Here is a 27,845-nt window from a genome sequence, read left to right on the forward strand (position 1 = left end):
TTGACATCAATCTTACCCTTAATTTCAGACGTCATTAATCTGAGATGGTCTATATTAAGGAGTGTTATAAACTTTTATTTTATTTCTTGCCCTTCTGCTTCCACTTGATCCAAGGCAACGTAACTATGAAATACATAAGATACACAGACATCACTAGACAAATTAATGTGCTTACATACAAAGGAACTAAACATTATCTAATGACACTGGGGTTTCAGAGAGTGACTATTTTAACACAAAAACTTGTGCATAATTTTTTTCTGAAACATGTATAAATACATTGGTGCCTCAAAGGCAAATCAGTATCTCGACCACACTCCTAGACAAATATGCCCTCAGGTTTATTGTTTAATTAACTGAATCAAAATTAAGTCTTATGTACTCCTTTCAAACACTGAGCTTTTAAAATGCTGAAAAATTTTTAAATTTAATTTAAATTGCAAAAACAGAAAACATTAAAAAATCAAATTTACCAATACTAAAAAAAAAAAAAATTTACCAATACTTTCTATAGTTCTAAGATTTTAAAATGTAATAAGGAACAAGTTGCTTTGTTTCACTAGCCTTTTGTGAAAGACCTTTTAAAAACATACATTTGGCCAATTCATTTTCAACCTTAAATCATGTTCTCTGTATATTAACATTGTTATCCTTTGGTTGTTAAAATAATAAATACTTGATTAAAAGATATTAATTCCTGTTGCTTCATGAATTCACAGTACTGTATTTTTCCCTCCTGTCAAATTTCGACGTATCTATTAGTAACGAAAGTGGCTGACTCAAATTTTAAAAGTTTATCCAGAAGGGTTTAAAATCTCTGGTCCTGTTAACTAACAGTTTTAGGTGAAAACTGTTAAATCTCATTAAATTTATTTCTGGTAATTTATAATTTTAGTAATTTCTTTAGCCCAGATACCCAAACGCTGTTTAACAAACGAGTTAGTACTCACTTGAACGTGGTTAGCTGTTTCAAGTCCACTCATCAAAATCACCTGCTCTGTGTGTGCATGTGAGTGCACATGCACTCCTTCATTCCCTAAAACAGTTTTGCTCCTTGAAAGAGAGAAACTGGCTTTTGATCAATATGCTACCAGACACTTAAGACTCTGCTAAAATCAAAAGGTGGCCAATTTTCAAATAAATGGAAAGAGAAAATACTTACTTAGAACGGACAAAATTTAAGCTTGGCAAAGTAGTTACTTTTATTTACATTTGCATGTATCAAGATTACAATAGAAACACTAGTGATACCATCTGAACAAAAGCAATGATTTATTGGTAATGGCAATGAATGAAATGTTGAAAGTCTCTGGCGAGAATCAAGCAGTTATCCAGGAGCTGTAGATCTGAATGCAATATGGTCTTCCAGTGTCTTCTGTACCTTAGTGGCTTTCTCCTTTTTTGCCAACTACCTAGGAAGAACAAAAATAACTTTATATGCACCTCTTACTGATTTAAGAAATGAGTTATTTTCAGAGTAATATTAATCGTAGTCATCTTTAAAACCTGGTATTAATTTTTATTGTTGCATTCTTTTGGCATGCAGTGTATCTTCATTTTGAAGAAAACTGTTACCCTCCCTACCCTCACAGCCTCTAGAAATTAAAAATTAAACACATGCAGGCTATTTTTGGCTTCCCACACTGTTTTAAGAAAAACTAATGCAATTTTTCAAAACAAGGTTGACAGTTTAGAGAAGTTAATAAAAAGATGATGCTATATGAGTGAAACATATTTGGCACGCTATTTTTAGGCAATTAGATATCAAATGTCGATCACAAAATAATCTAGAATTAAGAGTACACTAAACTTAGGTCTTCATGCCCAAGATGACAGGTTTCTAGACTTTTTTTTTCAATAAGTAGACATGCAATGAAAACAGATTAAAAATGACTAATTTTGACTAGTTTCTATTTTTAAAAAACCCTGGTTGCTACAATGTACTATTAAAAATACAAAGAATAAATCCTGTTTCTGTCACTGATTAGAAAAATTCTCTACTGGAGGGTTTAAAAAATGCTCTAGTTGCTATAAGTGTGGCAGCATAAAAATGTAAAGAATAAACTTGGTTTCTACCAATAGTTCTAGAACACAAATTGTCTGTAGGAAGGTTCTAAAATTATGTTGTAATCAAATAATTTACTTCAAACCTAACGTTTATCATCAGATAATGTATTCTCATGGCAGAAATGCCTCTAAGGAAATCTACTTGCAAGCTACTGAATATGTATTTGTATATAACAAAATTTCTATGTATGTTTTAAACTGTAATTTTCATATTTTAAATTGATTCTGGTCTAAATGGTAACATCTGAATCAAGCAAAACTCATGACGTCTTCAGTACACGTCTGGTCTAAAACAGAACGTGGCTCGGGTCAATGTCATTCCTGAGAAAAGATTATAAAAACCTCTTTCCACTGAATTCCTAATCACATGATGCTAGAAATGTTGTTTTCCCCATCTTGAGGAAAATCACTTTTATTATTTTAAAATAACTTCTCTCTGATCCAAGGAAACCATGTTTTAGAAAGTCCAAAAAGCCACAAAGATACGAAAAACAGTCTCATAAAAGAGTCTGTGGATGAGAGTAAGAAACTGAAGTTTTAAGAGCCGGGGGGAAGCCTTCCTAGGAAAGAAGCGGAGGTGGCACTATTTGTACAGCAACTGAATTGAAGCAGATAAAAACTGAAAGCATTATTGATCATTGTACCATGTGGGACACACAAAACAAGAGCTATTAGATTAAGCAAAAGAAAACAAAAACGACTAATATTAAAAATTAAAATTTTAGCAGATGTGATACAGCAGAAGATACGAATCCGCATACTGTTTCACAGGCTGATAACTCTCAACTTGCCAATGTGTATTCTCTGCAAAAAAGAAGAAATTCAGCATTCCTATACAGAGTTTCTCACCCTAAAACTAAAGATCTTTTATTCACTTTTAAGTCTTTATAGTACACCTTAGACAAATAAAAATTTTGGTACATCAAGATTAGGTGTTAAAAATATTTATTCAGTAAAGAGTCCATTGATCTTCCACGTTAATATCTGAACCCAGCCTAAAATTCAGTCCGTAAGTCTTTGAGCTGGCCTTGAACTCACTTGGGTTGGCAAAGCAGAGGACACACCCACAGTTAATCAGCAAAAAAGAGTTTTGGGCGACAGTTCCAATGAGAAAAGAAAACCCACATCTCTCAACTTCAGCCTAATCAATGTATTACCCTAGTACTACTATAAAAGAACTTGATGAAACTGCTCAGATTTAATTTCCAAAATGAGTCTATAGTTCCTAAAAAATAAAATTTAAACTTCAGGTCATATTAAAACATTATCCAACAACTAGTTAAATCTAAAAACATTTACAACAATGTAAGTTTTACTGTAATATTATTTCTCAAAATGTAGTACAAAAATTAAATATGAGACAGGAGAAAGTAAAAAAATAACAAAAAGTTGGGTGAGCAATGTAGTATGGTAGTGAAATTAAAGCACCTAGTTGCAAGCCCAAAATAAAAACCAAAACAAAAGGCCAAAAAGGAAACATGACTGGAATGAGATCTGAAGAAAGAGATGGTTGAGGAAATCTATGTGACAAGAAGGCTGATCCGATGACAGAAGCTGTAGAAATCTTGCCCCAGCAATGGCGAGAACATGGGAAGGGTGAGAGCAGACAGGTGCTAGATGAGCAGAGAAGCAAGGAGGGGAGTAGAGTGAGATAAGGTCAATCTTTATATTACTTCATTTTTTAAAATCTTCTGTTTTTAGTTCATTTGAGTTGGATTAAAAAAGCTGAAAAATAAACAGACAAAAATGTTACAAAAATAGCTGATATGGTGAATGGCCAGTTTAGAAAAGTCTATTTTTATTACAGTGATAGAAAATCTGCTCTGCTTTTCACATGCACCTCATTCCCTAAGGAGCAGAAGCCCCTTCATTTTTGCTTCTTTTTGTACACCCTTATTTCTTTTGTATTAAAATAAAGCAATCCATGTAAAGAGCATATTTTAGCAAAGAAAACATCTACTTCCAATTAAAATGGCAAGCTTTTTTCATGCTGCAACACACAGAACACATTTACAACAACAGATAGCCGAAATATATATTACAATCTATGCACAATGCCTCTTACGAGCCAAAAACAGACACGGAGAAGGTATGTTCTTGTCTCCCAAGTCTGAAAGTATAACCTTTTAAAGTTGTAAGAGCACGCAAGATGGTCTAAGATTTTTATCCACATCCAGGATTCATCAGCATCACCTTAGCTTCTGTCATCTTAGTGACATAAGGAGAAGATCAGTGATATTCTGAAAACTAAAATTATCTAGAAACAACTAATATGACATAAAAACGTAAACTGAAAATGACTATGTAATTTCATTTAATCATTCATTAAAATCAGTTTATACAGCTCTCTTCACTAACAAAGAGGTATCAAAACTTTCTTCTCTGTGCTGATAAAAGGCATGCTAAATTTTGAAATTTTAAATTCTGATCACTATGTGCAATCCCTTTAAAATTCAGACTGACCAAATAAGGACAGGAAAGAAGTGCCATGCCAGACGTGGTGCCCAAGGTCCCTATTTTCCATTCTACCCAGAGTGCCTGCTGCTGTCTTTTCCTGTATCCGCTTCTACTCCTGCAGTTTAGTTCAAGGCCCTTTCCTCCACAAAATACTCTCATGTTTCCCCAGCCATTCTTGGGAAGAAGGAAATATCACTGGGCTGGGAAAGTATGAGAATATTTTGTGGAAGAAGAAAGCCCTGAACTAAGCTTTGATTAATTTTGATTAACTTTCCAAACGTTTGTGCATTATCCTTTCAGGATATAAACTTGCTGTTGACAGCGATGACGACTCTACTCAGCAGAGTACCACCGGGACCTCAAGCACCATACCATGTATCCATTCTTCCCTTCACCAGAAACCAAACTCACTGATAATTTTTAATAAATGACTCTACACAAGGCCAACTTCAGTTACATATAAACTAGTTTTTCAATTGCAATGTTCCTACGTTGAAGCTGTTGACTTATTAGCACCATATGAAAAATACTAAATTAGCTTACTTTTGAGGAATAACCCTACAGCACAATGAATGACACAAGCAGAGAAAACCTCATTCAGAAACTACTGAAAGGAAATGTAATATTAACATACATAAGGAAACCATTCAACCAATTAAAACTTATCAAACATTAACAGCAAGGGATTAAGAAGTCCGGAACACAATGAAGGGACTCCACTACGTTATTAAAGTATTTTCACAGCAGTTCTCAGTGTGGTCCAGGCTGGGGGCCCCTGAGACCCGTTCAGGAAGTCTTCAAGGTCAAAACTAGTTTCATAATAATACTAAATTGCTATTTGTCTCCTGAACTCTAATTGTCTCACAAATATACGATGGACTTTTCCAGAGGCTACAAGACCTATGACAGCAAAACTGACTGAAAGTAGAAGCAGGTATGAGAATGAGAGGATTCTGTTACACTAGATAGTAAACAAATTTGTCCAAGTGTAAAACAACGTTCCTCTTACAAAACTGGTCTTTGTTTCAGAAAGTACATATTTTAATTTTAAAATATTACTTGTGTTAACACATAACAATTTTGTTATTTGTAAATAAATCAGTATTTTTTAAATTTCTCAGTTTTAACTTCTTAAATGGTAAACAGATAAATATTGGTCCTCAATCTTCTTTAATAGTGTAAAGGGGTCCTGGGACCAAAAAGTTTTGAGATCTATTGTTCTACGGAGTTTTCAACAAGGTAAAAAAGTACTCAGTCAAACACACAGCATTATAAACCACACACAAATACTCTCAAGCAAGAAATGAAAAATACCTCTGCTACCCTAAAGACAATCCAAAAAGGTAGTTTGGTCATCAAAAAAGAGAGAAACTAGGCTGGAAGTGATGTGAAGGAGGATGTTAAAAACAAAAAGGTGAAGACATCCTTTGATGAACAATTATTAATGCACAGTAGAAAAACTATAACTGAATGGCAGGCTGGTAAGAAGATGGACAAGACTGAGTAGAAAGAAAAAAATGGAAATCAAGTAGCATAAGCCGGGGTGAGAAGCAGGAAACTAGAGCCGAATTAGTAACACGAGGGAAGAACAGGATTTAGAGTAACAGTTCTTAGGAAAGAATTAAGCTAAAACAAACTCTGCAAGGCACAGTTAAAGCCAAATCCAATGGCATTTAATTTAAACAAGCAAAGTAGGAAAGCAGGCAGCCAAAACGTTTTTGTTGCTCACACATTTTCCCAGTACAGCATACTTCATATCATAAAAATGTAGATGTTTTATCTCTGCTTCTTCTGACCTGTCATTATGCATACGTCAAACATTTGACACGACAGATCTAAGTACATAACCCTTCCTACGGCTCCCAAAAGTTAATTACATTGTGAGACAGGAAGATAGTAGTTGGAAAACGACCACTTAAAAGTATCTATTGTCCAGGTTATCAATTTTGTAAAAACAGCATACAATTATGCTCATCCACTGTTATAAAATTTTATGCATTTGTCTATAATTGAATTAAAAGTAGATCTGCAGTATCATCAAAAAGAGTAAGTTTTCAGGATGTTCCACAGCTCCAATTCCCCAAACAGGGGTCCAAGTTGTTAAGCTAGGTGCCAATTCCCTAGGGACTAGCAGCCCTAGGAAGACTCTTCCTCTCTTATAATCTCTTCAAGTTCTAGACTGCCTGCCCAATGCCATCAGAAACACGCTGATACCTCCATCTTCTATGCTGCTGCACATTTCATCTGTATACAGCAACTGGGTTCTATACTGATAAAGTTCTTGGTGGCACTTCTACGATCTGTGGTTGTGTATTTTAAGACTCATCCTAAGGAACTGTTACCAATTAGAAGTAGTTCCAAGAACGAAAAAATGTTCTCATTCCTAAAGGTCCCATGAAAACTATAAATACTTTTGTAAACCTTAGGACTGAGTCCTCAAAAACAAAACAATAAAAAAAAAAAGCCTGTTCACTGAACAGTTATTTGCTGAAATGTGTTCTTTCAGCACAAAGACATAAAACATCTCAGTGCAGTAAAACTGAGTCCATTCTTTTTGATTAAAATTATTTAAATCATTTTAGGGGGTGGGGTATATAGCTCAGTGGTAGAGTGCAGGCTTAGCATGCACAAGATTCTAGGTTCAATTTCCAGTATCTCCATTAGAAAATAAATAAATAAAATAAAATTGTTTAAGTCATTTTAAATATGTTTTCATCAGAAATCATGTAATCAAAATCTTAATATAAGCAAAGTTTTACAATATTTACTATTAATGATTTAACTTACTTCTTTTTCCATTATTCCTAACCACTTTCTATAATCAATTATTTTTTATTTGGATGCCATTCGTTAACAGATACTGTTATCAGTAAGACTTATTTTTTCATTAGAGAGTCCTTTCAGTAAGATACCTAACACTCTGATTAGAAGAACCTACTCTTTTGTTTAACCTTATAAAATTTCATGACATGGTTATCATTTTGATCTTTTAAAAATTATTTCTTTACAATAATTATTTTTACTTCTCCTAGACATCATTTAAACAAACTTACTCGTTTGAAGTCATTCATATTTGTTGCCTGGACTGGAGTCCCAATAAAAGTAAAATACGAAATTCTTGTTGTTTCTTCTTCACCTTGATTGGACTGAACAAATATCTATACACACACACCCCCCAAAAGAAAAAAAAAAAGAATTTCTACATTAATGATTAAACTCCTTTTCTTATTAAGTGTGCTTTAATCAATTTCCCTAGGTTATTCATAAAAATACCTGCTGTTCTTTGTAAAGACTAATCCACATTACATTTAGACTAGTACTCCCAGAGCCCTTATTAATTGCTCTTCCCACCTTCTCCAGGGATGTCACGGCAAGACACTCACATACACAAGTTCTTGATGATTTAGTGTGGTGGTGTGGAAAGGTAATAATTAAATTATTTACAGAGAATGCCGAAAGATTATGGAATTCATGACTACAATGGGCAGAGTGCTACTAAAGTTTTTCTAAAATTATGGCTTTTCACTGAGGAAAATTTCTGCAGTTATATTTTTTTCTGATACTCCTTCATTCTGATACAAGAATATTAAAAGAAAAAAACAGTACTGGAAATAAGCTCCTAAAACTATACTGTGCCTTGCCTATTTTTTAAGCTTGCCTCTTTATACTTTCTGTTTAAACCCTCAGCATGTTAGGAGACAAATGCTTTACTCAAAGATCCTCTTTCAATACATTGGATTTTTTCTATTTGTTCCATTTTAAAAAACATAATACTCTAGATATTACTTAAGAATATTGCCTCTGTTGATTTGGGCAACATACTTTTTTCATTCTCAGACGGCACTCAGCAGTCAGTTTTTGTTGGTTTTACAGGCAACCACAGATTCATCTCAAACTGAGTTTATCAATTAAAAACTCCAAGTCTATAATAAGTAGACTATTAAACTATTTATTTATTTGCAATGCTTTTTGAACCTAAGCACAATAGTTTCTATTTACTGGTTTTAAAATTCATCTACTTACTTTGATTAGATGTTCTGATCAAAACTGTTGTTTTGACTTCAATTTTATCACCAAAAAGTGACAGGGATGCTTTCTGTGTCTTCATTTAAGTCGCTGACTAAAATTTTGACTGAGATAGTACACAGTCCATAAAGACTTGAGCCTATCACAAGATAACTATGTTCAGTGATTCTCAAAGACAGAGGAGATCATTTTAGGATCTCTGGGTTGAAAGGGCTTTTCCCAATAAACAAAAGCCTTCCTCCCATCACTAAATAAAGTCACGGGTGTTACTAATTAAATGTTACAAATATGACAAAACTCAGGAAAATATTTCATAACCAGTGTCCCAGTCTAATATAACCATTTTCTTTAATTTCGTCTGGGTGGAATATTTCAAACACTGAAAACTTAATATAACCCTTCATCTTACTACTAAGTATATTCTGTGAAAGTCCACTGAAAACTTCATAAAATGAACACGTCATAACATTCTTCTAATCCACAAAAACCAGAATCCACTAACACAAAGAAACCACATTAGTTTGGCATGACTTATTCTCAAGTGACTCTGCTGGTTCCTACTTTTTCCCTAGGTATTCTATTATTCTGTTTTAACCCTCCTACCGCCTCTTCTGAAGGAATGGGCTAGGGTGGAGGGTTGGCTTAGAAGCATGTGCTGGGTTTCAATACTAAAATTCACAAAAACAATTAATAACTTCTAAAAAGGAACTGATTTCTTAATGTAAATTAAGATAACATAAAATTACCTTTTTAAAAAGTCCTTTTTACTGAGATCATGGATACTATTAAAAACTCTATATTCTAGAAAAGTAAACTGGATTTTACAAACATATCATCACTTACCATCAGGTATGAAGGAAGCACAAATACCTTCAGTTTAAGTATAAATGTTCTAGAATAAACTTTTAACAAAAGTTATCAAATATATATAAATGGACTGACAAGTCCACAAATTAAAAAAAAAAACAAAAACCTGTCCTTTCCCTTTGGGGCACACAGATGAATTAAAAAGAAAATTTAATTAGTTTATTAGATGTTCTTACTCATTTCAAACCAATCAATCAACTACTTTAAAGGGTCACTTAGAATCAGCAAGGATATTTAAGACAGCATGAATTGTCACTCACAACCCGCTAAATATATCTGAATGAAACAGTACTTACAGTTACACTGTTAACATTCTGAAACTTAACATAACGAAGTGGGACAATGCCGTCTTCTTTAATATCATCCTCTGTTAGCTCCAGAGCTTGAGTTGGTTCACTTCTTTCTGCTTCTTCAAAATCCATAGATCGGGGTAGATTGATAAAAATTTTTACGTATTTAGGACCCTGACCTATAAAATGGTAGAATAAAATAAAATGCTAAAACCAAATATACAACAGTTGGTTCCCTCTTTCATGATATTCACACTATACAGACAGACACACACATGCACATATCTACCTCTATCTTTAGAAACTGTAAGTCTGAGTATTTTCATAGCCATACTTTTTTCCCCTTTCAATAGACATTAACCAGTAAATTCTTGGCCTGCTACCACTATACTAAGTACTTTGAATACTAGAGTAAAACACATACATACATATGTTCACGCATACACTTACACAGAGTTCTTGCCCTCAACTATAAAAGACACACTATGGTAAGTGTGTAACTACCAGTGAGGAGGTATAGGGAAGGTGGCAATGAAGTTTGCCAGCATATGCAGGCTAACGAAAAGTTTCAAGAGAAATAACATTTGAGCTGGGTCTTGCAGTTGTCATCAATTGGCACATTTTGTTATTTAGGAGAAAAGCATCATCAGTGACGACATTTAGCCAGAAGGAAATTAAACATACAAACTGCTGAATTTCAGTGTAGGGATTAGGGTGTGATCAGTGGTAAGATCACACTTACAGAATGTCTTAGTCTCTTTAACTTCAGACCCATATTTTGTCACTGATTAAAGAATCTCAAGCTTTTCACATTGCTTAAACACTCATTTCTACAGCACTTGCTTTTATAAATACTTCGTATTTTCACAATAAAGAAATAATTGTATTAGTGAAAAGTCATTAATACACAAAAATTTAGAATAATAAACGAGAAGGGAATGCTATCTGATAAATAGGGTAACTACACTAGCAAAACCCCCACAACAGATGTAGAAGAAGAAGGGAGTTGGGGATGGGGGGGTACATAAGGAAAATTCTTTATTTAATAAAAAGAGAAATGCCAAGTCTGTACAGCCCTGTTTACAGCATCACAATTTGTACACAGAAGATGAACATATGAATAGAGCACTCACAGGAAGCTCTAAAGCCCCAGTTCTATCACCTGTAACAAGAGGAGTCTGAAATACATCTCTCCCAGTTCTGGTCCTGAAAAATGGCTGCTGCAGATCTTTAATTTTGAGTTGGAAGAAAAGGTTCCCTCGTGTTCACATTACCAGGGAACTTAAATTCTAAAATAAAAACCCTTAGAAATAAGGTAAAAGTTTCTTTTTCTTCTTCTTTTTTTTACTTTCGATCCAATAATCTCACATTATTTGCCCATTTTATATCCTTTCTTTGTTCCAAGAACAATTTTCACTCTTTCCCAAAACAAGAAATATCTCCCTCTATTTAACAAAAAGTTTTAACCTAAGTGTCCATCAACAAATGAATGGATAAATAAGATGTGGTAAATATATCCAATGGAATACTACTCAAGTTATAAAAAAGAATGAAATTTTGCCATTTACAACAACATGGATGGACTTAAAGGATATTATGCTAAGTAAAATAAGTCAGAGAAAGACAAATACTATATGATATCACTTATATGCAGAATTAAAAAATAAATAAAATAAACTAGTAAATATAACAAAAAAAGAAAGAGACTCACAGACAAAGAGAACAAACAAGTGGTTACCAGCAGGGAGAGTGGAGGAGGGAGAGGGAAGATAGAGGTAGGGGACTATGAGGTACAAACTATTACATATAAAATAAACAAACTACAAGTATATATTGTACAACATAGAGAATATAGCCAATATTTCATAATAACTATAAATGGAATATAACCTTTAAAAATTGTGAATCACTATGTTGTACACTGAAACCTATATAATATTGTTCATCAACTATATCTCAATTAAAAACAGAATTAGATAAAATAAAAGTTTTAAATGTGTACTAATAGGTCTATAGAACAGAAAGTTAAAGAAAAGCTGTCCATTACTCACCATTATCTGGCCCTTGAAATTTCATTGAATAAAGCTTAACAGGCTGATTGAATGCCACAGTAATAAGCAGCTGTGAAGAAAATAGTTTCATTTTAAAAGGGCCATTGAACACCTTGAATAACACAACAGCTAAGCTGAATTAGAGTAATTAAGAAGCAGAAAAAATTTAATGTATCTAACAAAACCAATGTAACATAGAAAATTAGCAAGTTGAAAGTAACTTGAATAGATTGACATTTGAGAAATACAATCATCTGTTATGTGTATAAGGGAATGACAACAAAATTTAATAGAATAAATTAACTAAAATTGTATGCAAGAACCTAAAGGTGTGTGACCTACTAAATGGCAAGCAATCTGCTTTCCAAAAAATCAAACAAAACTCTATATATTTTAGCACATTAAGCTCAATGTTTTCTAAACCAGTTTATTTGTGAAGCATGTACCCACGTCACCTGACAACTTGGAGACAATGCACAGGTTATATGGAGAGCAGAGCCCTCACATGGACTCTATTTGATCCAAAACTCGAGAAGAGGACTCACAGCTCCAGGGGTAACCTCCAAACCTCCATCCTAAACTTGCCTGACTGACTGAATTTGGAAGGCCACGGGCAGGAAGATTTTAGGGAAGCTATAGCTAGTCCTTCTGATAAACATCACCACATTATACTCAAAGCACCATTTACAAGGAGCACAATGTGAACGATATTCTCAAAGCTATATAGTAGGGTCGCACTGGTTGGAACAAAGAAAGATGAGATTTAGATTTATGATTTCAAAATCCCTGTGGCCTGTTTGCCTAAGAAAATACTTAGACTACTTCCTTTGGTTATGTAAGTTCTTTGTATACTTAACCTATAATCGTGTGTCAAAAAATATGAGCATGACACATTTAGGGACTTGAACCTGGTGAAGAGGATATGAGAGTTGGAAGCTAGAAAAACAAAGTCAGCAAGAATATGATCTCCTCTTCCTGAAGCCAGTGAAGAATCACTTAACCCCTTTAAAAAAAAGAAGCATGATCAGATTTGTATTTTAGAAAAATAGCTTTTGTGAACATGTAGAAGATGAACTGGAATGGGGACGAAGAAGTGTCAGTGGAAAAGAAATTAAATTAAGAAAAACAACAGTCAAGATGAAGATAAAGATGGCTTGACCAAAGCAGTACTGCATGACACTTCCTCTGTGACAACGATACAGGAAGTGCAGGGAAGTACAATACGGATTTACAGCTGGGGGTGGGGACTAGACATACGGGAGTGCTCATCTAACCAGGCCCTGTTTCTCAGGGATAAACTCTTCGGGTAGGTAGAAAGCATGGAAGGTGGGTCAGAATGAACACAAGGACTTAAGAATAGTGAAGGCTGAACTCAGCCTTGGGGCCAATGCAAGAGTTCTGTGATTCTCCTCAGTATATCTCACAAAAGAACTGAGAAAGGAGGTGGGTCTGCAGGGTCAAAGGACAGGGGTCAAGTTATAAAAAGGAAAGAAGTGATCATCTGGGAAGGAGAGACAGAAAACCATGAGATGGAAACACGATAAAGAAACAAGAGTGGGCATAAATACTGCTAATTCCTACAAGCCTTAAGCACTCAATTACCTGTTCATCACAATCAGATTCCAAGAAGGTCATGTCTTTCCGTAAACAGTTGTCAAATCCATGCTCATCACTTTCATTCAGACACTCACAGCCAGCTTTGTTAATAAAAGGCATTAAATCCATCTGAAAAAAGTAAATCAAGACTTTAGGCAAAGTATCTGGATTTGGTATAAAAATCTTAAAAAGAAGCGTAAATATGTGATTTTTTTCTTACTGAGTTATATAGCTGATATACAATATTATGTGCTTCAGGTGTACAACAGCTTTTAAAGATTATATTCTATTTATAATTATTATAAAATATTGGCTCTATTCCCAATGTTGTACGATGTATCCTTGTATATAATTCTCTTGATTAGGCAATTTTAAAGAAAAATTCTGTCCTTTAAAATAGTTTCAAAACTTTTATATTAACCCTTCATCTGAATTTCTAACATCTACTACTAATAATTAAAGCCAAATCTAGGCTTCATCCACTCAATAGGTATCCCAAATCAAGTCTTTTTAACTCATAGATTATAAAATGTTGACATATTTTTCTTCGTAACAGTGTTTTACATTGAGAAATATGAAAATTATCTATAAAATATCCAAAGAAAGCCTACCTCCCTCTTCTAGTGATCATGCACTTTTAAATCTAAACTCTTCATATAGGTTTAAGGTACATATAGGTTTAAAGGTAAACAGCAAAGAGACTTAAAATTTTATTATGGAAAATTTCAAACATACATATATAGACATGTAATACACTGACCCTCAGGTGCCCAGCTCCCAGCTATAATCATCATCATCATCAACTCATAGCCACTCTTATTTAATCTTTATCCTGCAACCAGTCCCAACCTTTCCCTATTTTAAAGTAAATTTTAGACATTTTTTCATTTCATTCATGAACATTCGAGTGTGCATGAGCATTTCTAAGAGATAAAAACTCTTAAAAAAAATCCTCATTATCACAACTAAAACAATGAACAGTACTTTAATATCATCAAATATCAATGTTCAAATTTCTTCAACTGTTTCATAAATGTTTTATAGCTGAATTTAGTTAAATGCAGAAAAAGAACCCAAGCAAAGTACAAACACTGTACTTAGTTAATGTGTCTCTTAAATCTCTTTTAATCTATAGTCATTTAGCCTGTGGATTTCTTATATCTGGACTTTGCTACTTCCCTGCAGAGTCACTTAAAATCTTCCTTTCTCCTGTATACGTGTTGGCTGGTTCTTTCAACATAATGCCAAAGAGTTGCAGTGACAGTGGGCACCCTGTCTTGTTTCTGATGTTAGTGGGAATGCCTCTAGTGCCTTCCCATTAATATTTTATTGAATGCTTTAGGAATAAAGGCGTATTGAATTCTACCAAAGTGCCTTTTCTGCATATTAAGAGATCATGATTTTTCTCTTCTAGATTGCTGGATTTTGTTTACTTTTATTTAAGTTTTATACACCAATATTCTTAGTTGAAACTGATCAGTAGCTTTCTTTTTTGGTACAAACTTTGTCAGATTCTGGGATCAATGTCATACTTCAAAAATTAACTTGGAAATTTTCTTTTTACATGGTCTTAAGTAGTTGCAGTAACACTAGACTACTGATCTTTAAAGACTTGGTAGAATTTCCCTGTGAAGTCATCTTGGGCTTCACAGAAGAGCTCTTGCACTATTTTCTCTACTTCCTCTATGGTGACTGGTCTAATTAGGAGTTCTACTTCTAGTGGAGTAGATTTTGATACACTGTGTTTTTCTAGAAGAGTATACATTTCATCTACTGAACAAGAACTGTTCTTAAAATTAACCAAGTATTATAAATTATCAGTTGCATGTTCACCTGTTTTTGTTTTTAACGGGTTTCAGCTTTTTTTTTAGAGGAAATCCAACACGAGACACAGGAAATTAGAAAAAAACTTTCCATGCTTCAAGTTTTTGGTTAAAGAAAGATCTGTTCTACCTATTACATAATTTAGGGTCATTTAACGTTTGCTCTTATTTTGATAAATGATGGCAAATGTGTAGACCATGTGTATTCAGAGGCTGGAATACTGAAATACATACACAAGCCTCAAGGTTTACAACACACACAGATGCAAGTTCGATTCCAGAGTCGCCACACGCGAACTCCTGGAGAGGAAGACTTGTTACTGATAGCCCCCCTTGTACTGCTTGAAGCCACACTAGGGATTCTTAGCAATTACGGGAGAGAAAAAAAATAAAGTGTTTAAATTACCCCAACTTCAATAAGCATATTAAAAACAAAGCTATGATGTTTACAAAAACACTGCCTTACTTCTGAGCAAGAATCTACCACGATTTTTAACCTTTTGAGTATCATATTCTTCATCTTTTGCAGTATCTCAAACACTCCTAAAAGAGACACATGTATCTCATTAACTCTGGCCTCAGTCAAATCAGGAGTTTCAAAACTTGATGATATGTAAAATCAGTAACTGTATAGCCTTTCAGGGTTAACACCTAATGACAGAAAGTCTTTATTCTAAGAAACCCAAAATTTTATTTGAAAATTGTTGGTACATTTTTGCAATGCTTATATTTAAATCCACTTTAAGACACAGGTTTTCATTCAGTTTTTTAAAAAATTTTATTTAAATAAATGTCTTTAAAAAATTATTAAGGAATACAAATATTTATAAAGAAGGAAACATCCTAGTCCTCAGATGTTACATTTAAATATTCATTTCTTTGATTACAAGCAAGATTCAATGTTTTCATATTTGCATTGGGCATTTCTGTGAATTGCCTCTTTATGGCCTGTGCCCCTTTGTTTCTAGTGTTTATTTTTTCTTAGACTTGTAATGATTCTTTACATATTGAAGATACTAATGTTTGTCTTACATGTTACAAATGTTTTTCTCAGTTTTCCCATTTACTTTTCATTTTATTTATAATTTTATGCATAATTTCACATTTATAAAGTTACATATCTAAATTTTTTAATGGTTTCTGCCTTGGGGTTATGCCTGAAAAGACTCCCCACATAGCCAAATTACATGACTAGTTAACTAAGTTTTCTTCTTCTTCTTTTTTTTTTTAACTTTTTTATTTAAGTATAGTTGACTTACAATGTTGTATTAGTTTCTGGTGTACAGCACAGTGATTCACTTATAGATGTATACTTTTTCATATTCTTCTTCATTATAGGTGATTACAAGTTTTGTATATATATATATATATATATACACATATACTTTATCATATTTTTTACTATAGGTTATTACAAGTTACTGAATGCAGTTCCCTGTGCTCTACAGTAGGACCTTGCTTTATCTATTCTGTATTCAGTTTCTGTTTGTGTTGTGAGGACAATGACGTTCTCAGGAACACACTACCAGGTTTAAATACTTAATTACCCTATAAGACCTATAGTTCAAAACTTTTCATGTCTTGACTGATACCTGATGGAAAAAAACGAAAACGTTTTTAAGTTTTTCACATTGTATTCATAATATCTAGATGAAAACTAAATTTGTTTTATTTCTTAAAAACTTCAATTTTCCCTGCTTATTTTCTACCTGAAGCCAAAACACTAACATCACACTTAGCTGATGTGTCCCTGTAGCTAAGCAGCAGGACTGCTGCACTCTTATAAAACTTTTCATGCAAAAACCCTTAGTATTAAAGGAAAAAAAATACAAAGATGTAAACACAACAGTTTACACGTCAAATGATTTCCAAAATATTCCAAAAGATGTCACAACCCTGACTTACACAACATGTTCGTACTTTCTGAGATTTACAAATTAACATACAACAGTTCTATTTTTAAAAAATATTCATTGAAAGTCCTTAACTTAATGAATGCTGCTACCACACGTTAAAGACACTTTTTAAAGACACAACTCCTCCACCCATACACACAAAAAGAATCTCTCACATTCACCTGACTACAGATTCTCCTCTTTCAACACAAATTTAAAGGCCTTACAGAAAGGACTCACGGCCCCATGACAAATCTGTTTTAATGAACTTGGTACACATACTTTCATATATTAGTTTTAACTTTTTTAAAGTTCATTTTTAAACTGCTAACACAATAACTTTATAATAAGAAAAATTAAGAAATATACATAACATATATCTTCTGGTATGCAGGATTTACCAATTTGCATAATAGTCAGCTACCATGAAGTGCTCCTTCTGAATTTACTTCCTTCCTAAGAGCTCTCAAATAATAGAGATATGAATTAAACTATTCATATTATGTAGTTTTTAAAAACTTTGAAGTTCTCCAGGCTTCAAATTAGTATTTAGAATAACTCACTCTTAAAACTCTGAAAAACATATCCAATACTAAAATTACATTTGGTCCTAAACCAAAATCAGTAACAAGGTTTTTATTTTTAATAGAGTGCCAGAAAAGAGGGGATTGCCTAAAAAAAGAGAAAACTATAGGAACTGGCGGAAAAGAGAGTTCTGAATATAATGGTCATATATTAAAATTCACACGTCATTTTACACAATTGCCAAAAAGGAAAATATTTTTCCAAAGCACATTTCTTCACTTTTGAGGGAAAAAAAGTATAAAACAAATGTTTTAAAATGGTTATTAAAATAGTTCAGAAAGTAGATTAAAAACAAGTGGTAGTGAAAATTAGAAGACACTTAGGAAAAATAGTTTATGATGGGGGCTTAAGGCACAGACAAAGCCCAACAGTCAGCTAATACAGTTTTAAAGTTCTTATTGAAAGTATTCTTAATCAGCAAAAGACAAAACATAAAAACAGTCAGTTTCACTTCTATCAAATAATGACAAATACAAGATATATCATGACTTGGCTTTTAAGTGTACATACATAGCCTTTTGGAATATCTGTGTCCTCGTTGCTTCCAGGGTCGTTTTCTAAGTGCTGCTTGATTTTTTCTTCTAATCCCACAGCATCTGCTCCTTGATATTGATCAATTCTCACTTTGTTTCGAAAAAACAGAAATGTAGGTGTTGCTGATATATTGTTGGTGGCAGCTGTTCCCTAGAATTGTCAAGTTAGATAGCATTATGAATTAAAACTAATCTTAAACCACTCTGAATATTCATTCTACATCTTTATGGAAGTTAAATATCACAAGCAAGAGCTAAAAACATGTAAAATAACTTATTCTTAATTATTACTTAAGAAAAAGCAGACCTATTCCTAACGGGCACAACTATGTTACCCTTATGTCCACAATGAAGAACAGCTCTGCCTTTTTATGTTATAAACACTTCATCCAGTAGAATAATCAACTTCCAATACAGAAAGTATAGACTGTTTCTCAAATGCAGAAACCAAGTAGGGTATTGAGATATGACAGCACAAACCACTGCTACGAGGAAAAAGTACACATCTGAAAACACAGTAGCCCATCCATCCATGAAAACAGGGTAACGTCCTTTGCATTGCAATCCTCATCTAGTTCTACTCTTAAAGACATGACTTCCGGTCTCCCATCTAAAAAACACTGCAATAGCTATCTTTTTAAATTCTGCTCCAAATCCACAGTAAGATTAGCTACTGAATGAAAATTAGTTAATTAACCACTGATTCATGGTTTAAATTCTTCATGAGAAGTATAAAGAAAGTAGTAAAGCAAATATGTAACCTTGCACATTCAAACACTAGGAAAAGGTACATTGTTTTTTAAAGGCATAAAGTTCACAGAGACGTCTTCTCTAAGCCTCATAAATTAGAATAATTTTTAAAAATTGACCTTTTAGAATAGTGCTGCCCAAAAGAAATATAATACAAGACACAAATATGAGCTCTATATGTAACTTTAAATTTTTTAGTATTGCAACAAAAAAGTAAAAAGAAACAAGTGAAATCCATTTTAATAGTATATTTTAGAAAACCCAAATATGCATTTTCAGCATATAGTCAATATAAAGAGTTAACATAGTTCACATTTTTTCTTTCACACTAAGTCTTGAAAATCCTACGTATTTTACACTCACAGCACATCTCAGTTTGGACCTGCCACATTCCAAGTGCTCCGTAACCAACCACATGTGGCTGCCATACAGGACAACAGCTCCAGAAGACAGCACTTTCAGATTAGAGACAGAGAGCACTTGAAACAAGGCCAGTGCTGCAGCGACGTAAGCACTGAACAGTAATTGTGTAGCGCACGGTTTACACTAAATCCCCAAACTACTTATCTACAAATTATATAACATTCCAAGATTTTTTTTTTTCACACTCAGAAATGTATCAAAGACAAAAAACCTCATTGATGGGGGAAGAAAAAAACTACAGAGCGGTTCCTCAGTCAAAAGACCACATTTTTAGTGTTGGAAGGAGCCTTTAAAATTTTTTTTTCCTTAACAACTCCTCCAAACTTCTACATATCCCAAATGTAGAGCTGTCACACAGCCACTCCAACTATGTAACCAGGGCGAGCTGCCTACAACACTGTGGCTCAGTCAACAGGAATCAGCATTTTAAAGATTCTGTTGAGTAGGCAGCTTTGGAGCTAGGGAGCTCACATTACAACTGATCTACTCAAATCAAACTAGAACCAATTCTCTTTCATGGCTTTCTAATCAACCAATGTGTCAGCAGTAGAAGATACAATTCTAGATTTGCAAAAAAGTAAACAAAGAAATGTAAAACACAGAACTGCCATGTAACCTATTAGGTTATTTTTATGTATACATATTATATATATATATATATATATATATATATATATATATATATATATATATATATATATAAATATAATACTGTTATTACAACATTGTATTAATTCCATATCAGAAGAGTGTTAATATAAATAAACCCAGAAGCAATCAGAAATGGACTACCCTTCTTAACTAATGTAGTTATAATTGTGATAACTTGTCGTAACTATGTCAACATTATCCTATTGTCAAAAAAGTACTTAGTGCATAAAGAGATAAATAAAAAATGATATTAATGTTGAATCTCAAAACCAATTTGTAAATAAAATTTATTTAAAAAGGACTCTTTTGCCTTACCTGACACTGATGTACATCCACTTCCAAGAAAACTGCTTGTGGATACTTATTACTCATAGAACTGAAGGCTGGGGCAATCCTTAAGCATGGACCACACCTGAGAGAAAGGTAAGATGCTTGGTAAGACAACACCAAGGACTGTATTAATTTATACTCTAAAGATCTTGTCAATTAAGTCATAAAACAAAGACCTACTTATATAGCACAGAGAACTACATTCGGTTTCTTGTAATGAGCTGTAATGGAAAAGAATCTGAAAAAAAATAGATATGTATGTGTACGTATAACTGAATTGCTTTACTGTACACCTGAAATTAACATTGTAAACTGACTACACCTCAATAAAAAATAAGAATTAAAAAAGAGATTAATGGATAAACAAAAATGTAGTATACCTATACAATGAAATATTATTCGACAGAATAAGCACAAGGATATATCGTACAACACAGTGAATGCAGCCAATATTTTATACTAACTATAAATGGAGCATAAGCTTTAAAAATTGTGAATCACTGTATTGTACACCTGTAACTTTTATATTATACATCAACTATATTTTAATTAAAAAAGTTATGACACATTCACATCAGGGATAAGGATAATTTGTACTGTTTAAAAGAAAACTAAGTCTCATGATAAAATGTCCTCTATGACATTAAAAATATGTACTTACATATGCATTTATATGGTATATATGCATATAAACACATATTAAAAAGTTAGGTGGGTCACACAATAAACAATTACTTCTACAAAGTGGGACTGGAAAAAGAAGAGAGTTTAGGGGAGACTTTCAAAACTATACTTCTGTATCCTTTGCTTTTATATGATGAACAGGTATTTTCATTTTAAAATATTAAACAGACTGAGGATGGAGAATTTAATGTTAACAGCACTTAGACAGTAGTCACAAATGAAGCACAGATACCATGCTATACCACAAAATATACTCGGTATACACACAATATCAGGTTTTCTCATTCCTGAAAAACCTTTCTGCAAAAGCATGCACTCAAAAATAAGAAGGCTTATGGAAAAAATAAGATAAAGGCAAACCATTTAAACCCCTGCAACTTTGTAAAAATATTCCTAAGAAAAACAGTAACTAGTACTCAGGAAATACCTGGACAGACAGGCAGGTGGCTCAGACCTGGAGGCTACTACAGAGGGTGTTTTAAGTGAACAAAAAAAGATCTAGTGGAAGCAGCACCGCTTACAGGTGCTGTGAGGATCCAAAGGGAAGCGAAGCTCTGAGTCAGCGGGGCTGCCACTTAGGTGGGGATGGGAGGAAGTGCAACATGAGAATGACCCCGGCTGGAGAACAAGAGCTGGGTGCAGGCACTCAGGTTTAATTTTATTAACTTTAACTTTCTTAAAATAAACCTGAAAGGGAGCCCGCCTCTGTGGCTAAGGGCTTTTATCCTGCTAAAGGTTCTACTCCTGCTCTCCACTACCTAAGAAAAATAGAATATGAACTGGTACAACTTCCACATCACGCTGACATCATCACTCCATTCATCGGTCATGTATGAGCTAACTGGTGTTAAAGAAACACTTCCTGAAGTTGAACAGACTATACTAAAATAATGGCTACCTTGCGAATAAGTGTTCCCTTACAAATTTTAACCTCATCTAGATCCTTTGTTTGATTTTAGTTAGCCATCATAAGTGGAACTTCAGTCAAAAATAAAAAAGTTATAGAACACAGAAGCATAACTCTACAGCAGCAACTTTTCACTATGATCATTCAAGTGAACTGATTGGTTATTTTAAGTAAGACGTTTTCCTTGCTTACTATTAGCATTTAAAGTAAACAAAGTTCGATTACTAGCTAAGCTCATGAATAAATCACCTGATTTCTCTATAAATGACAAGGAACTAGATCCTTCAAGGACCCTTTCTGATCTCTGAAACATTATGCCCCAAGTATGCCTAAGCTCAGGGCTGTACTTTTTTCTCTCGTGTAGCCCTTGTTTCACAGACCTTAGACAGTCTCGGGACCTTTGAGCTTGTAACAGACCAGAGACCATCTAGTCAAGAGGTTCAAAAAAGGAAGATAAAAAGTTATTTTCTGACCTCTGAACCTCCTTCTGATGGAAAGCTTATCTGTTAGATTCGATATGTAAGGATTCTGAGTTGCTCTTTTTTGAGAAAACAAGAACTCAGCAGACAACCCTCTAGCTTCCTGCAATACATAAGGAACCACACCCACAAAACTGAAATTTTAAAATTGACCTAACCTAACACAATTATTCGATAAGTGAGAAGTGAAGACCAGACAAGCTTAAATGACTTGACCAAAATCAGACGCTCTAGTTAATGGCAGGGACACGACCAGAAGAGTTAACCTCTAAAGCCAATCTAAGATTTACTTTCTTTGAAAGCACCACGTTAGGTTCTTCTTAATAAGTAAGATCTGTGTTTACAGTCATAATATAAAGATTCTATTTCAAGAACTTTCTATCCTTCTCTATTTGCTAAAGCAGTCAGTGCTCCACCTTGAGCAATAATATATGTAAACACATCCAGCTGGTAAACAGGTATGGAAAATGTACATGCTTTCTAAAGACATATTTTAAAAGTTTATTATTCTGCAGGCATAATTTTAAAATAGGTTATTTCTAGATGTACTGTATTTACTAATAGACATAATCATAATTGGCCCTATTAATAACACAAAATAGCTAGTGTTCATTAACCATTTGCTATATGGTGTGCAATTTACAAAACCCTTACAGCCATTTGTTTTACAATTCCTCATTTTAAAGACAAGAACAATGAAGTACAGTGCTAAAATTTGATCACAAAACCCAACTTTTAACTGCTATTCCAAAAACCTCAAAATAGTGGCCTACACAGTGTTTTTTTTTTTGCTTGTTATTTCTAAATTAACTGCCAAGATTAAAACTATTTATATACTCTTGAAAGGAATCCAGACAGATTACATACTGTATGATACCATTTTTATAAAGTTCAAACCCAGACAAAACTAACCTGCAGTGTTAGAATTCAAGAGTGATGAGATGGGGCCTGCAGGAGGTGGGGGTGGGGCAGGGATTGTGCGACGCTGGCATTCTTGACCTACATGCTAGCTGAACAGGTGTAACCACTGGAAATTTATCAAACCATACACTTAAAAGGTTGGTGTACATTTTTGTACGCCTGCTATACTTCAATAAAAGGTTTGTGTAAAAAAAGTCTCTATATGTTCTTGTGGGCCTCATCATGCCCCAGCTGTCTTACAGGCCCCTGTTTCACTCTGTCTTATATATGCCTGGTCCCTATGGACTGTTGTGCCTGCAAGTCTGTAATATAGTAAAGTATCTTCAGCCCACCGCAATTTAAAAAAAATATATAATTAATCCTCTACATATAATGCATTATTGGCACAAACTACCATAACCCATAGATCTCACCATCCTAAAATACACTGACATTCTCCTTGGATGGTAACAATAACAACTAACCAACTACAAAGTAAGGCCTGCTTTAGGAAAACTGAATATGTGGTAAACCTATCTACAAAAGTAGTACACTCATGAATTCAAGGTAAAAATCATTCATGTTGAGTTTTATAGGAAAGAAAATGTATATTCTTTTAAAGTTGGAGTTTACTCAGCAGTGATAACAAAACTAGCACTGCTTATGACCACTTAAATGTATCTGGGTAAACTTAAGAAGTAACAGTTTGGAGATACCAGTTACCACAGTATATAACTCACATACATAACTTCATTCTCTAAATAGTATGGTTAGGTTACATGTTATTATCCTCATTTTACAGGTAGGGAAAAGAATACCAGAGAGTGAACTGAACTGTCCTCCATCAGAAGATCAGTTTGCAAGCAGAGCTTTTTCAAGGCAATATTTACTGAAAAAGAAATGTCAGGCTCTGTGCAACAGAGGTGATCCTGCATGTCCCTTTTGCTCAGGCTGGGAAGAACAAGGACAGCACTTTACAATCCAAATGGAGCATTCAGCAATGGGACCTTGAACAAGTCATTTAACCTCTCTGTGGCTCAACTTCTTCATCTGTAAAATGAACAGAATTTCAAAAGACTATTTTGAGGACTGCAGGAGTCAGTAAGTGCTTAAATAAGTCCCTTACACAGACTAAATAAAAAGTAAATAATGACTATCTTAACTGCTTAAAAAAATACTGGCAAAGGGTGTCAGTTACTGGGTTAAAGACAATTTTTTTTAACAAATGGTGCTAGGAAAACTCGATGTCCACATGCAAAAAAATGAAGTTGGACCCTTACTTTACATAATATACAAAAATTAACTCAAAATAGATCAAAGACCTAAACTTAAGACCTAAAACTATAAAATTCTTTAATGAAAACATAGGGAGGAATCGCCATGGTATTGGATTTGGCAATGATTTTGGGGGTATGACACCAAAAGGACAAGCGACAACAACAAAAAAGATAAATTAGACTTCAGCAAGATTTTTAAACTTTTGTGTATCAAAGAACACTATTAAGAAACTGAAAACACAACAAATGGGAGAAAATATTTGCAAATGATATATGTGAGAAAGGATTAAGACCCAAAATATATAAAGAACTATAACGCCACAAAAAAACCCCAAACAATCCAATTCAAAATGGGCAAAGGACTTGAACAGACATTTATACAAAGACAAACAAATGGCCTATAAACACCTGAAAAGACACTCAACATTATTAGTCATCAAGGAAATGCAAACTAAAACCACCAGATACCATTTCACACCCATCCAAGATGGCTATTCAAATATTTTCTAAATGTTGGTTTATGAAGAAATTGGAGTTCTCATGCATTGCTGGTGGAAATGCAAAATTGTGCAGCCACCATGGAAAATAGTTTGGTGGCAGCACTATTTACAATAGCCAAAAGATGGAAACAACTCAAATGTTCATCAACAGATGAATAAACAATATGTGGTATACATATACAACAGAATATTACTCAGCTCTAAAAAGGAAAGAAAATCTGACACTTGCTATAACATGGATGAACCTTGAAAACATTATGCTAAGTAAAATAAGCCATAAACAAAGGGACAAATATTATATGATTCCACTTAAATGAGTTATCAAGAACAGGCAAATTCAGAGACAGACAGTAGATGAGAGGCTACCAGAGGAGGGGGCGGGGGGAGGAGCTATCAGAGTTACTGTTCAATGGACACATAATTTGTGTCTGGGATAATGAAAAAATCTAGGAAACAGATAGGGATGATGATGGTACAACACTGTGAATGTGCTTAATGCCACCAAATTGTACATTTAAAAATGGCAAATTTTACTACAATTAAAAAAAACAACTGAAAAATAATACTGGAGAGCTAACTGAAGATTCTTAACAGAAGAGTGACAATTTGTACAGTGTTTCAGTAAAATTAATAGGATGAATAAAGCACAAAAGATGAGAATAAGAAATAAGGCTTAAAGTAGGGATAGTACGGAAATGAAATAGGGGCTTGAGAAAACTATGTTTTTGGCCTAAAATGGGATGAAAGTAACTTTTCTCACTTCAAATAAGTTGCTTATTACTGTCATCTCTCCCCCTGCTATGTTATGGGAAAAAGAATGTGTATCATTGAGGGACAAAAGTATAAAGGCTCCCACTGACTAGAATTAAGAAAGTGAACTAAAAATGCAATTCGTTGTGAAAATCATCCCTTCCCTTTTCCAACACTGGCCTAGAACTTAACAAATGTATAGGCATTCCCTCATATTAAGAAAACAGACATTGTAAAATTAACAAAACTGGGAAAACAAACTTTAATGTTCTGCTCCTTTCCAATTCTGTATGATAGAGATTGACAACAAAGTCCCAACTTGTTTTCATCTCTATCTGCATCCCTCCATCCCCTAAAACTATCTAATCTTAATGTCACCATTTAGATATTCAACATTTATTGAATCATGTTCAATAGGTTTGAATTACTTTTTGTTCCGAGACTCAAAACACTGCCTTATGTTTATATAATTACTTGTACAATTAAAGGTGTTACATAGTGATATCTGTAGTAGATTTCTCCAAGTTTGTGTAAGTGTAAATAACACCGGGGGGGGGGGGGGTCCAGGTAAATCAAATGGAGACTTCAGTAAATACACAAACTCCCTTAAGTCTTGGTTCTGAAAGTCTCGTTCCAACAAGTCACTCTCACAGAGAACAGTGCACACTCAACATGGAAGAGCCACTAGTTCTGCGACCTATAAATTATGCTGAGACTTACCAAAGCCAGATAACATCTTTCAAGTTCCCTGTCCTCTTAAATCAAGTCAAAAACGGAGTCTATTTGGTTAAACCCAGATGTGGACATCTGCCTACCTGTACTGTATAAATACCTACTTAACTTTTCATAACCACATGCAACTGCATACATAAGATAGCCTAAGTTACAAAGTTACTAACCAAAGAGGTAACAAAAATGTTAGGGGAATTAAAAAGCATCCTGACCAAACATTAACTTAATTTAAAATGCATTAGCTGAGCTTTATGTCCAAGCACTACGAGGATTAGTTGGGTAGCCCCATCTGAATCTTCCAAAGGTTTTCCAGCAATGCAGGTGTTAAGGAGAATCAAAGCGTTCGGTAAATTAAAATTTTTACAGTTTCTAAGATGCAAGTGACAGCTAGCTCCTGGGAAAGAAGTGGAGAGGTGCAAGCAGAAGCGGCTGAGACTCCCACAGATTAGAAGGAATAGAGCCAGGCCACCCCAAGAGCAGAGCTCATCCGAAGACTCAAAAGAAGCGGGCGGGGATCCCCTGGGCTGGGGAGGCAGCCGGCCTGGCCTCTGAGTCCGCCAAAGACTCCCGGTGCACAGACGGGAGGTCACACCCAGGACCTGAGGCCTAACAGGGCAGCGGCCTGGGGCTGCGGCCGGCGCCGGACGTTCCGGAGCAGGAGACCGCAAGGAAGGAGGCGCAGAGAAAGAGAGAGAGGAAAGCACAGACACGCGGGGCCCACTGGGCTGGGGCCCGGCCTCACCCTCGCATGGTGAACTTGACCACGGCGAGTCTGGAGCCCGCGCCGCTCAGCTCCGGCTGGAAATCCGGGTCACTCCCGACCGGCTTCACACCCACCATTCTCAGAGAGCCCTGGAAGGCGGCCGCGATGCCACCGGCTTCAAAACTAAAGAAGAAGACCCGGGAGAGGAATAGGAGAGGCTCAGGAAGGCCTAGGCCTGGACAGGGGAGGTGGTGACCGCGGCGTCTTCTCCCGGGGCTCTCAGTGCCGAGTCACGCCAGGGAGCGGAGCGGCCGAGGGGGCGGGGATGGGAGGGGGGAGGGGAGAGGCGAGGGAAGGGAAGGCGTGCGGAGCCCAGCAGCCACCGCGCCGCAGGGCCGACAGCGCTTGCGCACTTTGGCGTCATTTCCGCGCCGTGCGTTTTGGCTCTCACCGCCCAATCCTAAAGCGCGACCCGTGGCTCCACCCTCGACTGGAGAGCCCCTCACTGGCTGGAGCGGCGCAGGCGCAGAAGGGGAGCGGTCAGCCGCGCCGGCGCAGATTGCGACTGA

General features: G+C 34.9%; 1 protein-coding gene across 2 annotated transcripts; it reads right to left on the minus strand.

Moving 5' to 3' along the window:
- Nucleotides 1-1,177: 1,177 nt before the first annotated feature.
- Nucleotides 1,178-27,694, minus strand: TXNL1 (thioredoxin like 1). 2 transcript variants are annotated; one of them, XM_010997204.3, is made up of 9 exons: nucleotides 27,316-27,566; nucleotides 20,330-20,426; nucleotides 18,168-18,341; nucleotides 13,361-13,483; nucleotides 11,759-11,828; nucleotides 9,714-9,886; nucleotides 7,578-7,682; nucleotides 2,829-2,871; nucleotides 1,178-1,412 (listed from the first exon to the last, which is right to left on the minus strand). In XM_010997204.3, exons 1-8 carry the CDS (start codon nucleotides 27,411-27,413, stop codon nucleotides 2,833-2,835), a joined length of 879 nt encoding a protein of 292 aa, XP_010995506.1. In that variant the 5' UTR covers nucleotides 27,414-27,566; the 3' UTR covers nucleotides 1,178-1,412; nucleotides 2,829-2,832. The 2 variants fall into 2 exon arrangements, with proteins under 2 accessions (XP_010995506.1, XP_010995507.1); XM_010997205.3 differs by lacking the exon at nucleotides 2,829-2,871 and having other exon boundaries at nucleotides 27,316-27,694.
- Nucleotides 27,695-27,845: the final 151 nt, after the last annotated feature.

This window comes from Camelus dromedarius, chromosome 28 (assembly GCF_036321535.1).
Source record: "Camelus dromedarius isolate mCamDro1 chromosome 28, mCamDro1.pat, whole genome shotgun sequence".
Lineage (NCBI taxonomy): Eukaryota > Metazoa > Chordata > Mammalia > Artiodactyla > Camelidae > Camelus > Camelus dromedarius.

Bases quoted from the DNA above. Each gene is read 5' to 3' on its own strand.
- TXNL1 (XM_010997204.3), bottom strand. From the start codon at position 27,413: ATGGTGGGTGTGAAGCCGGTCGGGAGTGACCCGGATTTCCAGCCGGAG. The intron at 20,427-27,315 runs GTGAGGCCGGGC...CCTTTCTCTCAG, and splicing joins GTCAAGTTCACCATGCGAGG to GTGTGGTCCATGCTTAAGGA. The intron at 13,484-18,167 runs GTATGTACACTT...TACTTTTTTCAG, and splicing joins CAGATATTCCAAAAGGCTAT to ATGGATTTAATGCCTTTTAT.